This window comes from Zalophus californianus, chromosome 17 (assembly GCF_009762305.2).
Source record: "Zalophus californianus isolate mZalCal1 chromosome 17, mZalCal1.pri.v2, whole genome shotgun sequence".
Taxonomy (NCBI): Eukaryota; Metazoa; Chordata; class Mammalia; order Carnivora; family Otariidae; genus Zalophus; species Zalophus californianus.
In genome coordinates, this window is record NC_045611.1 from 36,305,088 (window position 1) to 36,323,252 (window position 18,165).

Here is an 18,165-nt window from a genome sequence, read left to right on the forward strand (position 1 = left end):
CTTTCTCACTCTCTCTCTAGAAAATAAATTAGTAAAAATCTTTAATAAAAAGATAAAATAAAGCACTATTTTCAATAAGAACAAATCAGAAGGTACCAAGAAGCAAATTTTAAAATTATATTGAAATGCATAAAAGAAGGCCATAAAGAAATAGATCATTTTCATGGATGGGAAGATTCAATATGACAAAAATGTTCATTGTTCTCTAATTTACCAATTTAAAGTAATTCCAGTCCAAATTCAGGAGGGCTTTCTAGGGAAGATGGCAAGCTAATTCCACAATTCACATAGAAGAGGAAAGTGCTCAGAAGAACCATAACAATTTTGAGTAAAAACACGTGGGGATACTTACCCTTCAAGATGAAGTTGTAGTAGTTGGATAGAATGCAATAAAATTGAATAAAATATCTAAAGGTAAAACTACACATCTGCTGGTTGCCAGAGGGGAGGTGGGTAAGGGGATAGGTGAAATAGATAAAGGGAATTAAGACGTATGGACTTCAAGTTATAAATAAGTCAGGCATAGGGAATATGGTCAATACTACTGTGATAATGTTTGGTGACTACACTCACATGGGAGAGCACTGAGGAATGTACAGGATTGTTGGCTCACCGTGTCGTTCTCCTGAAACTAATAGAACACTATATGTGAACTATATTTCAGGTTTTTTTAAAGTACACATGTATGGAAGTTTGGCATATAACAAATGTACAGGTATACCTTGGAAATACTACCAGCTCAGTTCCAGACCACAATAAAGTGAATATTGCAATAAAGTGAGTCACATGAATTTTTTGGTTCCCCAGTGCATATAAAAGTTACGCTTACACTGTACTGTAGTCTATTAAGTGTGCAATAGTATTGTCTAAAACAATGTACATACCTTAATTCAAAAATGCTTTATTGCTCAAAATTGTTAACCAGCATCTAAGCTTTCAGCAAGTCATATAATCTTTTTGCTGCCTCGATGTGGATGGCTGCTGACTGATCAGGGTGGTGGCTCCTGAAGGCTGGGGTGGCTGTGACAATTTCTTAAAATAAGACAATAATCAAGTTTGCCGCATCAGTTGACTCTTCTTTCACGGATGATTTCTCTGCAGCATGCGATGCTGTTTGGTAGCATTTTACCCACAGTAGAGCTTCTTTTAAAACGGAGTCAATCCTCTCAAACCCTGCTGCCACTGCTTTCTCAACTAAGTTCATGTAATATTCTGAATCCTCTGTTGTCATTTCAACAGCCTTCACAACATCTTCACCAGGAGTACCTTCCATCTGAAAAAATCACTTTCTTTGCTCATCCATGAGAAACTCCTCATCTATTAACGTTGTATAACATTTTATCATGAGATTGTTGCAATTCAAATATAATTTCAAAGTTTGGAAATGTGAGAATTAACCAAATGTGACCCAGGGACACAAAATAAGCAAATGCTACTGATAGGCTTGCTTGACACAGGGTTGCCAGAGACTTTGAATAGGTAAAAAATGCAGTATCTGAGAAGCAAAAAAAACAAGGTATGCCTATATTTTTATGGAAAGGCTGCTGAGAACAATGGACTGGAACACTACCTGCATACTCAAATACCGGTAACTTTTGTATATATATAAGTGGATTTTTCTGAAACATCACCCATTAACTAGTTTATCCCATTTTGAGTATTTACCTGTTAGGGTGGTCTTTAACATTTTTTCCTTTAAATTTCTAAAATCTGTTTACCCATCTAGTTTAACACAGTTTTAAAAATTTGATCTAATTCCCATGTCAACTGTGTATAATATTTTGAGCTTTTTTAATTTTAAAGATTTAGTTATTAAAAGTTACATTCTTGGGGCACCTGAGTGGCTCAGTCGTTAAGCGTCTGCCTTTGGCTCAGGTCATGATCTTCAGGGTCCTGGGATCGAGCCCCGCATCGGGCTCCCTGCTCTGCGGGAAGCCTGCTTCTCCCTCTCCCACTCCTCCTGCTTGCGTTCTCTTGCTCTCGCTGTGTCTTTCTCTGTCAAATAAATAAATAAAATCTTTTTTAAAAAAAAGTTACATTCTCTTGGGTTGCCTGGGTGGCTCAGTAGGTTAAGCATCTGCCTTTGGCTCAGGTCATGATCTCAGGGTCCTGGGATTGAGCCCTGCTTCTGGCTCTGCTCAGCAGGGAGTTGGCTTCTCCCTTTCCCTCTGCCCCACCCCCTACTTGCGCTCTCTCTCCCTCTCTCTGTCAAATAAATAAAATCTTTTAAAAAGATAAAAGATATTTTCCAATATTTAATATTTGAAATAACATTTCTAAAAATTTATGAATATAGAATTATTTCTCCATGAAATATTTCAAAGAGCAAGATGTAAGAAATTAATTTCTTAAACACTTAGATAAATATTGTCAATGAGGGTGCCTGGGTGACTCAGTTGGTTAAGTGACTGCCTTCGGCTCAGGTCATGATTCTGGAGTCCCAGGATCAAGTCCCACATCGGGCTCCCTGCTCAGCAGGGAGTCTGCTTCTCCCTCTGACCCTCTTCCCTCTCGGCTCTCTCATTCTCTCTCTCTCAAATAAATAAAATCTTAAAAAAAATTGTCAATGAAAAAGTAAAAACTATATAGTATTACAAGTATAGAGGAAAACTGTTTCCATTACCCTATTGTGAGTTTGAGTTTTATATTCTTATTACAGTTTTATATCTTCATATTTATGTACTATAAAAGTACACACTTATTTTAAATTTTTGTATCAATTGTAGACATTACTATCCATTCTCCTTTTAGACATTTAATTTGCCTTCACTTTTTTTTTTAAGATTTATTTATTTGAGGTGGGGAGGGGCAGAGGGAGAGAACCTCAGGCAGACTCCCCGCTGAGATCGTGACCTGAGCCGGAATCAAGAGTCGGTTACTCAACCGACTGACCCACCCTGGTACCCCTTCTTCCACATTTTAATATATTAAATAATGCTGCTGTAACCATGTTTGTATTTTCATTATGCCCATGTATGATGATTTCATTTGGTTATATGTCTAGAAGTGCAGTTTTTGTGTTGTAGGATGTGACCATTTTCAGCTTTACCAGAGTATGCCAAAAGGCTTTCTAAAGTGTTTGTGGCAGTTTATCCTTTTAAAAGCAAGTTAAGAGCATTTTCATTTCTCAGTCTCTGCTGACACTTGGTGGTGTCAGGACACTCAGTCATGTCAAGTAACCTGCAGTAAAATTTTTTGACAGGCACAGTCATGTGACAGCCACCATAATCAAGAACAGTTCCCTCACCCCAAGGAAGTTATCTCATGCTATTCCTTTGCGGTCAAAACCAATCTTCAATCTCTTTTTTTTAATTTTTATTTATTTGTCAGAGAGAGAGAAGGGGGAGAGAACACACAGGGGAGCAGCATACAGAGGGAGAAGCAGGCTTCCCGCAGACCAGGGAGCTGGATGCAGGGCTCCATCCCGGGACCCTGGGATCATGACCTGAGCTGAAGGCAGACGCTTAACTACTGAGCCACCCAGGCGCCCCTCTTCAGTCTTGATCCCTGGCAACTAATGATCTTTTGTTCTATAGTTTTACCATTTCCAAAACTTCATATAAATAGAATCACAGTTTGTGAATCTGAATTCTTTCATTTAGTACAATGCATTTGAGATTCTTGTTACTGCATGTACCAATTAGTTTATCCCTTTTATTGCTAAACAGATTTTATTGTGTGGATATAGTGTGGTTTACTCCTAACAGCTGAAGAACATTTGGACTGTTTCCAATTTTTGGTTATTATTGATAAAACTGCTATAAACATTTCTGTACAGGTTGTTTTGTGTAAACATGTTTTTCATTTTTCTGGATATCCATCCCTGAGACTGCTAATTCACATGGTAGCTTTGTAAGAAACCACCAAGCTATTTTCCCAAGTGGTTATATTGTTTTGCATTTCCACAAGGAGTGTTATCAGAATTGAAATTGCTCTGCATAGTTCTCAGCACTTGGTATTATCAGGTTTTAACTTGCAGTTTTGTAATATCTAAATCTTTGGTGAAGTGTCTGCTCTGCCTATTTTAAGATTGGGTAGTTTTCTTACTGTTCAGTTTTGAGTTCTGGATTAAAGAAGTCTTTTGGCAAGTTATTTACAAACATTTTCTCCCAGTTGGTGGTTTTTCTTTTCATTCAACAGTTTCTTTCACAGAGAAAAAGGTTAATTTTAATGAAGTCAGATTACAAGTTTTTTTTAATGAATTTTCCTTTGATGTATCTAAGAGCTCTCTGCCTGACCCAGAGTCCTAAGGATTTGTTCCTATGTTGCCTTCTGAAACTTTTATAATTTTATACTTGTTTATGACCCATTTTGAGTTAATTTTTGTATAAGGTACTAGGTACAGCTCAAGCTTCCTTCTTCCCTCCCTCCCTCCTTCCCTCCCTTCCTTCCTTCCTCTGGATGACTGATTTTTCCAGCACCATTTGTTGAAGACTGTCCTTCCTCCATTGATTTGCCTTTGTATCTCTGTTTAAAAAAAAATAACAATAGCTTTATTTGTGAGAATCTGTTTCTGGGCTCTATTCTGTTTCTTGGATATCTATGTGTCTCCTTTTGTCAGTACCACACTGTCTTGATTATTGGAGCTTTAAAGTCTACACTTCTGCACTCTGTAGCTTCCAGTATGGTGCTGATTAAGAGTTACCTTGTTACTGAATTTGAGAGGGAAAGCTTTCAGGTTTTCACCATTAAGTATGGTGTCAGCTCTGGGTTTTTGTAGATGCCCTTTACCAGGTTACAGAAGTTCTCTATTTTTCTGAGATTTTCATCATATAGATGTTGATTGTTTTAGCAAATTGATCATGTAACTTCTCTTTTTTAGTCGATTTATAATGGTGACTTACATTGATTCTTCAAATTTTAAACCAGCCTTGCATTCCTAGGATAAACTATATTTGGTTGTGATTATATGAAAGTATTATACTTTTTATATGTTGCTGAATTAGATTGGCTGATATCTTTTTGAGGATTTTTGCATCTATTTTCTGGCTGATGATTCCGATACTATTTACAACTTGTGGGGTTTTCCCCTACACCACCAAGCACTTCTCAGACACCAGCTGGGTGTCCTACGATTCAGCTCAGTTCTGACACTGTCTACCTGGGGATGGCATCAGATTCTAAGAATTGGGGGCTCAGTCCCACAAGTCTGGCCTCCATGTCAGATGCCAGTCTCATGTCCAGGTTGTCACCTGTGCTTCTGACCAACTGGCTATAAGTCAGGTTTCTATGAGCCCCTCCTTGAGTTTGATTAATTTGCTAGAGAGGCTTAGAGAACTCAGGAAACCAGTTTACTTACTTAAATTACCAGTTAATTATAGAGCATATTTTATAAAGGGTAAGATTCAACAGCCAGATGAAAAGACACAGGTGAGGTCATGAACAAAGGAGCTTCTGTCCCCATGGAGTATGGAGCCTGGCATGATGGTATATGGAAACATTCTGGTTCACCAACTTGGAAGCTCTTCAAACCGTATTCTTTTGAGTTTTTATGGAGACCTTATTACATAGGCATGGTTGATTAAATCATTGGCCGTTGGTGCTTGATTTAACCTTCAGCCCTGCCCCTCTCCCCTCTCCAGAAATCGGGGTGGAACTGAAAGTTTAAACCCTCCACTCATGGTTGTTTCCCTTAGTAACCAGCCCCATCTTTAGGGTATTTCCAAAAGATACTTCATTAACATAAACTCAATTGTCATTGAAAGGGACTTGTTATGATTAACAGGATACCCATTTCAACTCTATGGCTGGAACATTTTCAGGAACTGAGGACAAGAGACCAAATATAACAAAAGATGTTCCCACTGCTCTTACTGATCAGAAAATTCCAAGGGTTTTGGAAGCTCTGAGACAGAAACAGAGACAAAAACCAAATATATACATTTTTATTATAAATCACAGTATCACAGGAGGAATATTGATCAGTAGTTTCCTTATGTCTTTGGTTGTGTCAGGGTAATGCTGGTCTTGTGAGTTTAGAAGTGTACCATCTTGGGGTGCCTAGGTGGCTCGGTCGGTTGGGCATCTGCCTTCAGCTCAGGTCATGATCCTGGGGTCCTGGGATCGAGCCCCGCATCAGGCTCCCTGCTCAGCGGGGAGTCTGCTTCGCCCTCTCCTTCTGCCCTGCCTCTGCTCTCTTTGTCTCTCTCAAATAAAATCTTTAAAAAAAAAAAAAGTGTACCATCTTCCTGGAAGAGATTGTGAAGAATTGGCATAATTTTTTCCTTACATGTTTGGTATAATTTGCCCGTGAATTCATCTAGGCCTGGAGATTTTTTTGTAAGGTTTTTAATTATGAATTCATTATTTTTGATAAATATATAGCCATTCAGGTTACATTTTCTTGTTAGAAGTGTTTGGGCAGTTTGTTCCTTTTAAGGAATTTGTCCATTTCATTTGAGTCATCTTATTTGGGGTCATAAAGCTGTTCACTGTATTTTTTTAATTCTTGTTTACACCCAACGTGGGGCTCAAACTTACAACCCCAAGATCAAGAGTTGTACGCCCCACTGACTAAGCCAACCCAGAGCCCCTTTTTTTTTAACTCTTATTGTTGGTAAGGTCTGTAGTGATACCGTCTTATTTTAGCTAGAGAGGGAACACAAGCAGGGGGAGTGGGAGAGGGAGAAGCAGTCTTCCGGCCGAGCAAGGAGCCCGATGTGGGGCTCGATCCCAGGACCCCAGGATCATGACCAGAGCCGAAGGCAGACGCTTAATGACTGAGCCACTCAGGTGCCCCTTCTTTTTTTATTTTTGGTGGTTTATATTTATCCAGATATTTACCATTTCTGTTTCCTTTCCTTCATGAAGTTCCAAGATTCATCCTAGTATCCTTTCTCTTTTATCTAAAGAACTTCCTTTGGCATTTCTTTTATAGCAGGTCTGTATGCAACAAATTCTCTTAAGTCTCTTAGGTCTTCACCAGGGTGTGTACTTATTTTGTACTTATTTTGGCCTCATTCCTGAAAGAATATGTTTGCTGGATATAAAACTCTGATGTTCACAAGTTCTTTTTTCCAGCACTTAAAATTTTGATGCACTGTCTTTGGCATTGATGATTTCTGAAGAGCAATCCACAGTCACTCAAATCATTTGCTTCTACAAAATGTATCCTTTTTCTCTGTCAGATCTCAAGACTGAATCTCTGATTTCAAGTAGTTTGATTTTGTTATGTGTAGGCCTTTATTGTTCGCTTTTATCCTGTTTGGTGTTGTCTGAGCTTTTTGAATCTGTAGATTTTTGTCTTTTCACCAAACTTGGGATGTTTTTAGCAATTATTTCTTCAAATTTTTTTTTTTCTGTAACCACCTCTTCTCCTTCTGAGACTTATGTGACACAAATGTTCAGCCTTTTGAAATTGTCCCACAGGTCCCTGAGGCTATATTTATTTGTCCTCAGTCCTTTTTTCTCAGTATCTCATATTAGATAGTTTCTCCTGAGTCATCTTCCAGTTTACTGACTTTCCTCTGTCATCCCCATTCTTGTCTTGGGCCCATACAGTGAATTTTTTTTTAATTTCAAATATTTTTCATTTTCAGTTCTAAAGTTTCCATTTGGTTCTTTTTCATAATTTCTATTTATCTGCTGTGATCTTTCTACTCCTTCAGTGTTTGCCTTTACCTCACAGAGCATATTTATATCGTCGCTTTAAAGTCTTTGACAGGGTGCCTGGGTGGCTCAGTTAGTTAAGCGTCTGCCTTCAGCCCAGGTCATGATCTCAGGGTCTTGGGATCGAGCCCCGCATCAGGCTCCTGGCTCAGCGGGGAGCCTGCTTCTCCTTCTCCCTCTGCCTCTCCCCCTGCTTATGCTCTCTCTCTCTCTCTCTCTCTCTCTGTGTCTCAAATGAATAAATAAAATCTTTAATAAATAAATAAAGTCTTTGACAATTCTGGGGCGCCTGGGTGACTCAGTCAGTTAAGCGTCCGACTCTAGATTTCGGCTCAGGCCATAATCTCAGGGTCGTGAGATTGAGCCCTGTGTCTCACTCCACACTGGGCATGGAGCCTGCTTAAGAGTCTCTCTCTCTCATGTGTATACTCTCTCTTAGAAAAAAAAATCTTTAAAGTCTTTGACAAGTCCAATATCTGGGTCCTGTTAGGACCGGGATCTCTTGACTCTTTTTTCATTTCAGAACTAATCCCATTTCCTGGTTCTTTATATGTGAGCAATTTTTTATTATGTCCTGGACAGTGAATATAACACTGTGAGACTCTGGGTCCTGTTAAAAATACCTGGAAAATGTTGAGTTTTGTTAGTCATTTTATTTTTGTCAGACAATCTACCCAATTAGATTCAGATTGCCTGTACCTTGTCACTTTATGTGGGTGGTGGTTCCAGTGTTTGTTGAGTCTTCATGGTCTTTACTGTGCTGTGTAGGCTTGCCCAGGGCATGCCCCACTCAGGGACTTGGACAGTGACTTGTACTATAATTTCATTCTCAACACCTTTGTCATGTTTCTTTAGTTCTGTTTCATGAATACACAGCTTAGTGGTAAGCGAGAATTAGTGCTTTTTCTTTTTTTTTATTTTTATTGTTATGTTAATCACCATAGAATTAGTGCTTTCTCTTTAGCTCCCTCTTCTCCAAGACTTCCTTCACATTCTCCAGATAACATGGTTTCCTTTTCCCATTTCCTCTGGTGGCCAGAAAGGTAAGTTTTCTTCAGTTTCTGCCTCCTAACTTGTGAGTTTTGAGTGACTAAGAGAGAGAGGGGAAAAAAATAATGGGGATCCCCTCCATACTCACCTGACATCATATCCTTTTCTCAGTTCTGCTAGTTAAAGAGATGGGATTTCTCTTGGGGTTTTAGTTGCTGCTGTAGCTGCTGCATGCAGATCCATGACTGGTGCTGACCTTGGGCAGAGCTGGTAGAATGGGAAAAACAAACCAAAAATCCCTGCCTCACCCTAGTCTTCAGTAGGGAAGGGTCCTTTCTCAGTCTTCTGGCTGGAGCTCTTTCTCTGAGTTCCCTGAGTTCCTGTCTGTTTTTGCTGTGAGTTCCATGAATATCAGCCCAGAAGACAAGGAAAAAACTGAACCTCACCTTCTTATGGTTCATTCAAGTTTGACTTCCCACCCACACCCACCTATCACTTTCCAGAATCCTCATGTAGAGTTGCTTTTCATATTTTATCCTCCGTTTTTAGTTGTAATAAGAGAAATAAGCCGTACTGTGTGTGACTTATCATCTTGGCTGCTTCTCAAAGTCAGATTTATTTTATGTAACAAATTGATTATCTTTATCGTTTATACTTTATGTCTTCTGTGTTTTTAATAAATTTCTTAACCAAAGGTCATAGAACTACACTTGTATATTTTTATCTGTGTGTGTTAGTTTTTACATTTAAGAATTGATTTCTCTCTCTGTCAAATAAATAAATAAAATCTTTTTAAAAAGGAGGGGGGCACCTGCGTGGCTCAGTTGTTAAGCGTCTGCCTGTGGCTCAGGTCATGATCCCAGGGTTCTGGGATCGAGCCCCACATCGGGCTCCCTGCTCCGCGGGGAAGCCTGCTTCTCCCTCTCCTACTCCCCCTGCTTGTGTTCCCTCTCTTGCTATGTCTTTCTCTGTCAAATAAATAAATAAAATCTTTAAAAAATAAAAAAAAATTGATTTTATGTCCACCATAAGACAGGGATCTAATGTCAGGAGCCCTTTGCAGTTCCAGTTATCATGTGTCTCCTTTTGATCTAGAATGCTATATAGGCATACCTCCTTTTATTGTGCTTCACAAATACTGCATGTGTTACAAGTTAAAGATTCAAGACTTCAGTGGAGGAAGTATCTGCAGATGTGGAAATAGCAAGAGAACTAGAATTAGAAGTAGAACCTGGAGATGTGACTGAATCACTGCAATCTCATGATCAAACTTGAACTGATGAGGATTTGCTCCTATTTTTTTTATTTAGGGTTAGGATGAATTTACTTTTTAATTTAAATTCAACTAACATATTATCAGAGGTAGAGGTCAGTGATTCATCAGTCTTCTATAATGCCCAGTGTTCATTACATCATGTGAGAGTTGCTCCTTTTGATGAGCCAAAGAAGTGGTTTCTTCAGATGGAAGGTACTCCTGGTGAAGATGCTGTGAAGATTGTTGGAATGACAACAGAGGATTCAGTCTATCACATGAACTTAGTTGATAAAGCAGAAGCAGGGTTTAAGAGGATTGACTCCATTTTTTTCTCTCACACACAATGGAATATGCAGCCATCAAAAAATGAAATCTTGCCATTTGCAACAACATGGATGGAACTGAAGGGTATTATGCTAAGCGAAATAAGTCAGAGAAAGAAAATTGTATCTCACTGATGTTTGGAATTTAAAAACAAGGCCTAAGTTCATAGGGGAAGAAAAAAAATAAGACGAAATCAGAGAGGGAGACAAACCATAAGAGACTCTTAGGAAACAAACTGAGGGTGGCTGACGGGAGGGGAATAGGGAGATGGGGTAACTGGGTGATGGACATTAAGGAGGGCATGTGATGTAATGAACACTGGGTGTTATTTAAGACTGATGAATCACAGATCTGTACCTCTGAAACCAATAATACATGTTAATTGAATTTAAATTAATAAAAGTTATGTGGGTAAATGCTACCAGCAGCATCACATGCAGCAAGAAATTATTTGTGAAAGAAGAGACAATCGATGCAGCAAACTTCATTGTCTTATTTGAAGAAATTGTCACAGTGAACCCAGCCTTCAGGAGCCACTACCCTGATCAGTCAGCAGCCATCCACATCGAGGCAGGACCCTCCACCAGTAGAAAGATGATGATTTGCTGAAAGCTTAGATGCTAGTTAGCATTTTTTTTTTTTTTAGCAATAAGGATATTTAAATTAAGGAATGTATATTTTATAGACAATGCAACAAACTACAGGACAAGCTAACTTTTATATGCATTGGGAAACCAAAAAATGTATTTGACTCACTTTACTGCTCCTTTATTACAAAAAAGGCTAGAGGAAGCAGCTTACTGAGAGAGTTGTATTAGACTTGCTAATTCCCTACCCACCACTTCTACCTCCCAACTAAGTCTAGCCTGGACCAGTCCAGCCCAAGGAAAGTTTGCATCTGCAGAGGAAACCCACTTATTCAGGTCACTGCTTCCTACTCACCAGTCCAGGGAAAGGGGGGGAAAAGAGACCAGACTCCCCACCATCAAGGTAACTCACTCCACCTCCTGGGAAAGGTGTAGGAGTGGAGTAAGAGACCAGGAGCCTTTAGCAGATCTGTTGTCATGCAGTTTGGGTGAAAGAAGAGTAGTTTGTAGCTCCCCCCCCCCCCATTTCAATTTGTCAGTTTTGTTTTTAGAAATATTTAAGATTTATTTATTTGAGAGAGAGCACCAGCAGGGGAAGGGGCAGAGGGAGAGTGAGAAGCAGACTCCCCCTGAGCAGGGAGCTGGACTTGCAGGTGCAGAGCTGGTCCTAGGACCCTGAGATCATGACCTGAGCCAAAGTCAGATGCTTAACCAACAGAGCTATCCAGGTGCCCCTTGTTAGAAATAATTTCTGAAAATTAGTTGAACTAAACTATTTCAATATTTAGCTGCATTCACAAGAGAAAAGAATGTCATTAAAACTTTTGACTTCAACATCTTTAAAGACCATTTACTATGGCCTTGGATAGTACCATGTTTCTTTGGATTAAAAAAGAGTAAATACTTCAGACTTCTTGTTTTTCTTCTATTTAGATCTACCGAGTTCATGGTTTTATAAACCTAGTCATATATTCATTACTTGCTATGAGCAAAAATTACACTAGATATAATTAGCACATGATTCTCTCATTGGAAGGCCCCACAGTATAATAGAGAAACAGACAATTACAGTATTGGTGATACTTGCTCACTACCACAAAACCACAGGCAGAATGTTTTGGTTATGTAAACGATGGAGAAATTAATGAGAACTAATGATATATGTAAGGAAACTTACTGTTTCTGTGTAATACATTTGTGAAGATTTTGTGAAGTTTTGAAATGATAATCCTATTTAATTACCGATTTTCTACCACTCTCATGGAAGTAAGTAACAAATTGATCATCTCAAATAACCCAAAGTTACTTGGTCAGAATTTATCCCTTTGAGGTATGTTTTTTAGTTGTTTGCTCTTAATTTTATGCCATGAAGGTATTTTAGTGGGAAAAGATACCTGACATTACATTTTTGTTATATGAAGTCTTTTAAATTAAAAGGTGGGGGTGCCTGGCTGGCTCAGTCAGTAGAGCCATGTGATTCTTGATCTTGGGGTTGTGAGTTCAAGCCCATGTTAGGTATAGAGATTACTTAAAAATATCTAGAGTAGTCAAATTCATAGAAAATAGAATAGTGGTTGCCACAGTTGGGAGAGGGGAAAATGGGGAATTATTGTTTCATGGGTATAGTTTCTGTACAAGATAAAAAAGTTCTGGAGACTGAATATACAACAGTGTAACACTATTGACCTGTACATTTAAAGATGGTTAAGATTGGGAGGTGGCGGGGCGGGGGTGGTTGAAACAGGTGGTGGGATTAAAGAGTATACTTATGAGCACAGTAATTAATGTATAGAATTATTGAGTCACTATATAGCACACCTGGAACTAATATAGCACTGTATGTTAATATACCAGAATTAAAATAAACTTAATACAATTTAATAATTTTTAAATAAAAATTAAAATGGTTGAGATTATAAAAAATAAAATGAAATCTTTAAAGAGAGAGATGGAGGTGGCATCACATTGCTACCTCAGAAATAGAAACTAGAATGAATACTCCTATGTCTTTAATGACAAAGGAAATCGTTATTCTCTACTCACTAAAATTCTAACTGTAGAGTCACTCAGCAGCAACTAGAGCAAAAAGTGAGCTGTCTGTGCATGCGTGCAGAAAAGGGATCCGAGGGAGTGGAAAGAACACAAATGTTAGAGTCAGGCCAACCTAGGTCACATCCTCAACCTGAGTAACCTTGGACAAGTTCTTAACCACCTGAGCTTTAATTTTCTCCCTGCCTGTAAGGAATAATAGCTACTTCATTAAGTTCTTTTAGAGAGATGCACAGTGTCTTCCTTTTTTTTATGATTTTATTTATTCATTTTGACAGCAAGAGAGGGAACACAAGCAGGGGGAGTGGGAGAGGGAGAAGCAGGCTTCCTGCGGAGCAGGGAGCCCGACTCGGGGCTCGATCCCAGGACCCTGGGATCATGACCTGAGCCTAAGACAGATGCCTAACAGCTGAGCCACCCAGGCGCCCTGCACAAAGTCTTTCTAAGCCCACAACCTGAACATTAATGCCCCCAGTCTTTCTAAGCCTACAATCTAAAGGAATTCTTCAGACAAAAGTAGGCCAAGCATATTTTAAGAACTTAGTGCCAGGTAGCGGGCTGCCTACAAAATTTCAAGAAAGAGGATGCTAAATAAAATAGATACCAATAGTGCTTTTTTTTTTTTTAAGATTTTATTTATTTGAGAGAGAGAATGAGAGAGAGCATGAGAGGGAGGAGGATCAGAGGGAGAAGCAGACTCCCCGCTGAGCGGGGAGCCCGATGCAGGACTCGATCCAGGGACTCCAGGATCATGACCTGAGCCTAAGGCAGTTGCTTAACCAACTGAGCCACCCAGGCGCCCCCAATAGTGCTTATTTTGATACTGCAGTTTATATCTTCCTGACTGAAAACGTAGAAATGGTTATTTATGGGGGGAAGTCTTAAAGCCACTTAAATGTGCAGTATAGAATAGGGGGTAAATAAATGACAGGACATCATGGGAACATTTATGGTTTTGAAAAGCATAGATAAGATAAAAATGGTTTTGGGGTGCCTGGGTGGCAGTCGTTAGGAGTCTGCCTTCAGCTTGGGTCATGGTCCCAGGGTCCTGCGCGGGCTCCCCGCCCCGCGGGAAGCCTGCTTCTCCCTCCCCCGCTCCCCCTGCTTGTGTTCCCTCTCGCTGTATCTCTGTCAAATAAATAAAACCTTTAAAAATAAAATATCTTGTAAAAAAAATAAAAATGGTTTTGATGTGTTACAGGATCTATGTATCTTACAGTTAAGCTTAGGTTTTTAAAATGAAGAAAAACTGAAAAAAATCCAACAACTGCTATGAATGATTCTTTCATTTTCCAATTTGTCAGTACTATGAGGTTGCTTTCATAATAAGAAGACTATGTAAGAGAGCCAGTGAACCTCATGGAGCAAAAAGTTTCTTTATAGGCAAAACACAAACTTAGGTTCCGTAATGCTTGGTTCCATTAAGACAACCAAAGGAGGAGACGTCACTCTTGGTTCTTTTAATTCCTTAAGCACCAGCCTTTTAGCTGTTGTGTTCCTGTCAGCTGTCATAATTTAGTCGACCATGTCAAATGGATAGAACTATAACACTAAAATTTATCTTTTCAAAAGCAGTGTTTTTCTTTGTTTTAATGTTACAGATTTATTTGAGGTTCCTAGATTATCAAATGGAGCACTCAAATGAATGCAAGAGAAACTTCGTTGCAGTTTATGATGGAAGCAGTTCTATTGAAAATCTGAAGGCCAAGTTTTGCAGCACTGTGGCCAATGATGTGATGCTGAAAACAGGAGTTGGAGTGATCCGAATGTGGGCAGATGAAGGTAGTCGGCTAAGCAGATTCAGAATGCTCTTTACTTCCTTTGTGGAGCGTAAGTAAATCCTATAGCATTGAGATCTTTTACATAATTTTCATTCATTCAGAATTCAATTATTGAGCATTTCCTTTTGACAAAGACTGCAAGTCAAAGAGAATGCAGAAATAACTAAGTCTTAGTCCCTATTCTGAAGGAATTAACTGTCCTGGGTGAAAACCCATGTTACTACATAAATTGCGACACTGCGTTATTATAAAAGTGTAACGTGATAGGGAACACAGAAAGTGGAGACTCAAGATTTTCAAAATTAAAAATAATTATCAGTAGTATTAATTCAGCTTGGTATATAATTATGAATCTACCAAACCATGCTCATCAAAATTTAGATAGGTTGTGTTTTCTTTTTTCTAACTTTTTATTTTTAAATAATTTTAAGCTTATCTAAAGTTATAAAAATAGCGCAGAGTTTTCATATGTCCTTCACTCAGATTCCCCTAATAATGTGGTAAAACTGAAAATTAACACTGATACAGTATTATTGACCATTATATATATAGACCTTATCCACATGTCACTAGTTTTCCCATTAATGTCCTTTTCTGATGCTGGATCCCATGTTGCGCTTAATTGACATCTGTCCTTTAGTATCCTCAATCTGTGACAGTTCCTTAGTCTTTAATGACCTTAATATATTTGAAGAGCAATGGCCATTTATTTAGTAGAATGTCAATTTGAGTTTGTCTGATGTTTTCTCATGGATTCTTTTGAGGTTATGCATTTCTGTTCAGTGTCACAGAAATGACGTTACATGTTTCTCAGTGCATCATACCAGTGAGGTAGGGGTACATCATGTGGATCTGTCTCATGTTAACTTTGCTCACTTCCTTAAGGTGCTCTCTGTCAGGTTTCTCCACTATAAAGTTACTGATATTTTCATTTCTAGTTAATAATTCTCCTTGAGACTATGCAAATATCACTTTGCTCACTAATTTTAGCATCTGTTAATGGTTTCTGCCTGTAATAAATTATTATTTTCTTTAAAGATTTTATTTATTTATTTGACAGAGAGAGACATAGCGAGAGAGGAAACACAGCAGGGGGAGTGGAGAGGGAGAAGCAGGCTTCCCACGGAGCAGGGAGCCAGATGCGGGGCTCGATCCCAGGACCCTGGGACCATGACCCGAGCCGAAGGCAGACGCTTAACGACTGAGCCACCGGGTGCCCTGTAATAATTATTATTGTAGTGTTTACCTAATGGTAGTTTTCTGTTTCCATTATTCCTTCTACACCTATTAGATGTAATTCTGTGAGGAAGAGTTATTTTTCCCCTCATTTATCTATTCAGTGATTTATTTCAGTATGAGTTTATGGATTTTTATTTTATGCCATTATTATATAATTATATATAACATAATTATTACAATACTAACATTACTTTGTTACTCAGAGTCCCAGCTTTGGCCACTGGGAGCCTCTTCAAGTTGTCTCTTTTAACTTTTGATGTATCCTTCCCTTTTTTTTTTTTTTTTTAATCTCTTTCTTATTTTCTGTCACCACAAGATGGCCCGGGCTCAACTGTGTTTTCCCTGGCCCAGCCGTAAAACCAACCATATTTCCAAGAAGCCCTTTTCTTCTCTTACAGAAGACACTGCTAAAAACGCTTTTGGGGTTTTTATAGGAATCATAATGAATCTGTGGATTGCTTTTGAGTAGTAGTGTCATCTTAATCAGTCTTAAGTCTTCCAGCCCATGAACCCAGAATGTCTTCCCATTTATTTGTTGTCTTTAATTTTTTTCAAGAGTGTTCTGTACTCTTTAGTATACAACTCTACAAGTATGCATTGTTAGTGTGTAGAAATGTACCTGATGTTGTATTCTGTGTTTGTATCCTGCGGCTTGCTGAATTAGTTTATTAGCTGTGTGTGTGTGTGTAATCTTGTTAGGGTTTTCTACATATAAGATCATGTTGTTTGTAAACAGGTAATTTTCCAATATTGGATGCTATTTTTTTATTTCCTTTTCTCACCTAATTGCTCTTGCTAGAACTTCTAGTACTATATTGAATAGAAGCTATAGGAGACACCCTTGTCTTTTGTCTGATCTTAGGAGCAAAGCTTTCAGCCTTTCACCATTGAGTAGGTGTTAGCTGAGTAGGGTTTTCATATATGGCCTTTATCATGTTGAGGAAATTTTCTTCTGGTCCTAGTTTATATATTGAGTGTTTTCATCATTAAAGGATGTTGAATTTTGTCAAATGCTTTTTCTGATTCAATTGAGATGATTATGTCATTTTTTTCCTCTTCATTCTGTTAATGTGTTGTATTACAGTCATTGATTTTTTTTTTTAAAGATTTTATTTATTTGACAGAGACATAGCAAGAGAGGGAACACAAGCAGGGGGAGTAGGAGAGGGAGAGGGAGAAGCAGGCATCCTGCCGTGTGGGGAGCCCGATGCAGGGCTTGATCCCAAGACCCCAAGATCATGACCTGAGCCGAAGGCAGACGCTTAACAACTGAGCCACCCAGGAGCCCCTCAATCATTTTTATATGTAGAACCATTTTTATGGTCCAGGAATAAGTCCCATTTGGTCATGGTGTATAATGCTTTTATTTTTTTATTTTTTTTTAAAGATTTTATTTATTTATTTGAGAGAGAGAGAATGAGAGATAGCATGAGAGGGAAGAGGGTCAGAGGGAGAAGCAGACTCCCTGCTGAGCAGGGAGCCCGATGCGGGACTCGATCCCGGGACTCCGGGATCATGACCTGAGCCGAAGGCAGTCGCTTAACCAACTGAGCCACCCAGGCACCCGGTGTATAATGCTTTTAATATGTTGCTGAATTCAGTGCTAGTATTTTGTTAAGGATTTTTTGCATCAATATGCATAAGGGGTATTTGTAGTTTTATTTTCTTGTAGCATCTTTCTCTGGTTTTGATATCAGGGTTATGCTGGTCCATAGAATGAAAAAGAAGTGGGGCACGTGGGTGGTTCAGTTGTTAAGCATTTGCCTTCGGCTCAGGTCATGGTCCCAGGGTCCTGGGATCGAGCCCCGCATCGAGCCCCGCATCGAGCCCCGCATCGAGCCCCGCATCGAGCCCCGCATCGAGCCCCGCATCGGGCTCCGCGGGAAGCCTGCTTCTCCCTCTCCCACTCCCCCTGCTTGTGTTCCCTCTCTCACTGTGTCTCTCTCTATCAAATAAATAAAATCTTTTTAAAAAAAGAAAAAGAAGTGACCCTTTCTCTCCAACTTTTTGGAAGAGTTTGAGAATTGATGTTCTGTAAACATTTGGTAGAATTCCCCAGTGAAGCCATCCAGTCCAGGGCTTTTCTTTTTTGGGAGAGAGTTTGATTTTACTGATTCAATATCCTTGCTAGTTAGAGATCTATTCGAATTTTCTATTTAGTTTTATTCAGTTTTGGTAGAATGTATGTTTCTAGGATTTGTCTATTTCGTCTAGATTAGCAGTTAGTTGGTGTAGAATTGTTTTTAGGATTCTCTTTTAATCCCTTTTAGCTGTAACATCTAAACTGTCTCCACTTGAATTTCTGATTTTAGTAATTTGAATCTTTTCATGT

The 18,165-nt window shown here is 38.9% G+C and overlaps 1 protein-coding gene across 2 annotated transcripts in view; it reads left to right on the plus strand.

Moving 5' to 3' along the window:
- The window catches only part of NETO2 (neuropilin and tolloid like 2), a 62,046-nt gene that overhangs the window by 25,502 nt on the left and 18,379 nt on the right, over positions 1-18,165 (plus strand). For both annotated transcript variants that reach the window (XM_027619908.2, XM_027619909.2), the window contains exon 7: positions 14,415-14,643. In XM_027619908.2, coding sequence (XP_027475709.1) covers positions 14,415-14,643 — 229 coding nt within the window. The remainder of the gene's footprint in view (positions 1-14,414; positions 14,644-18,165) is intronic.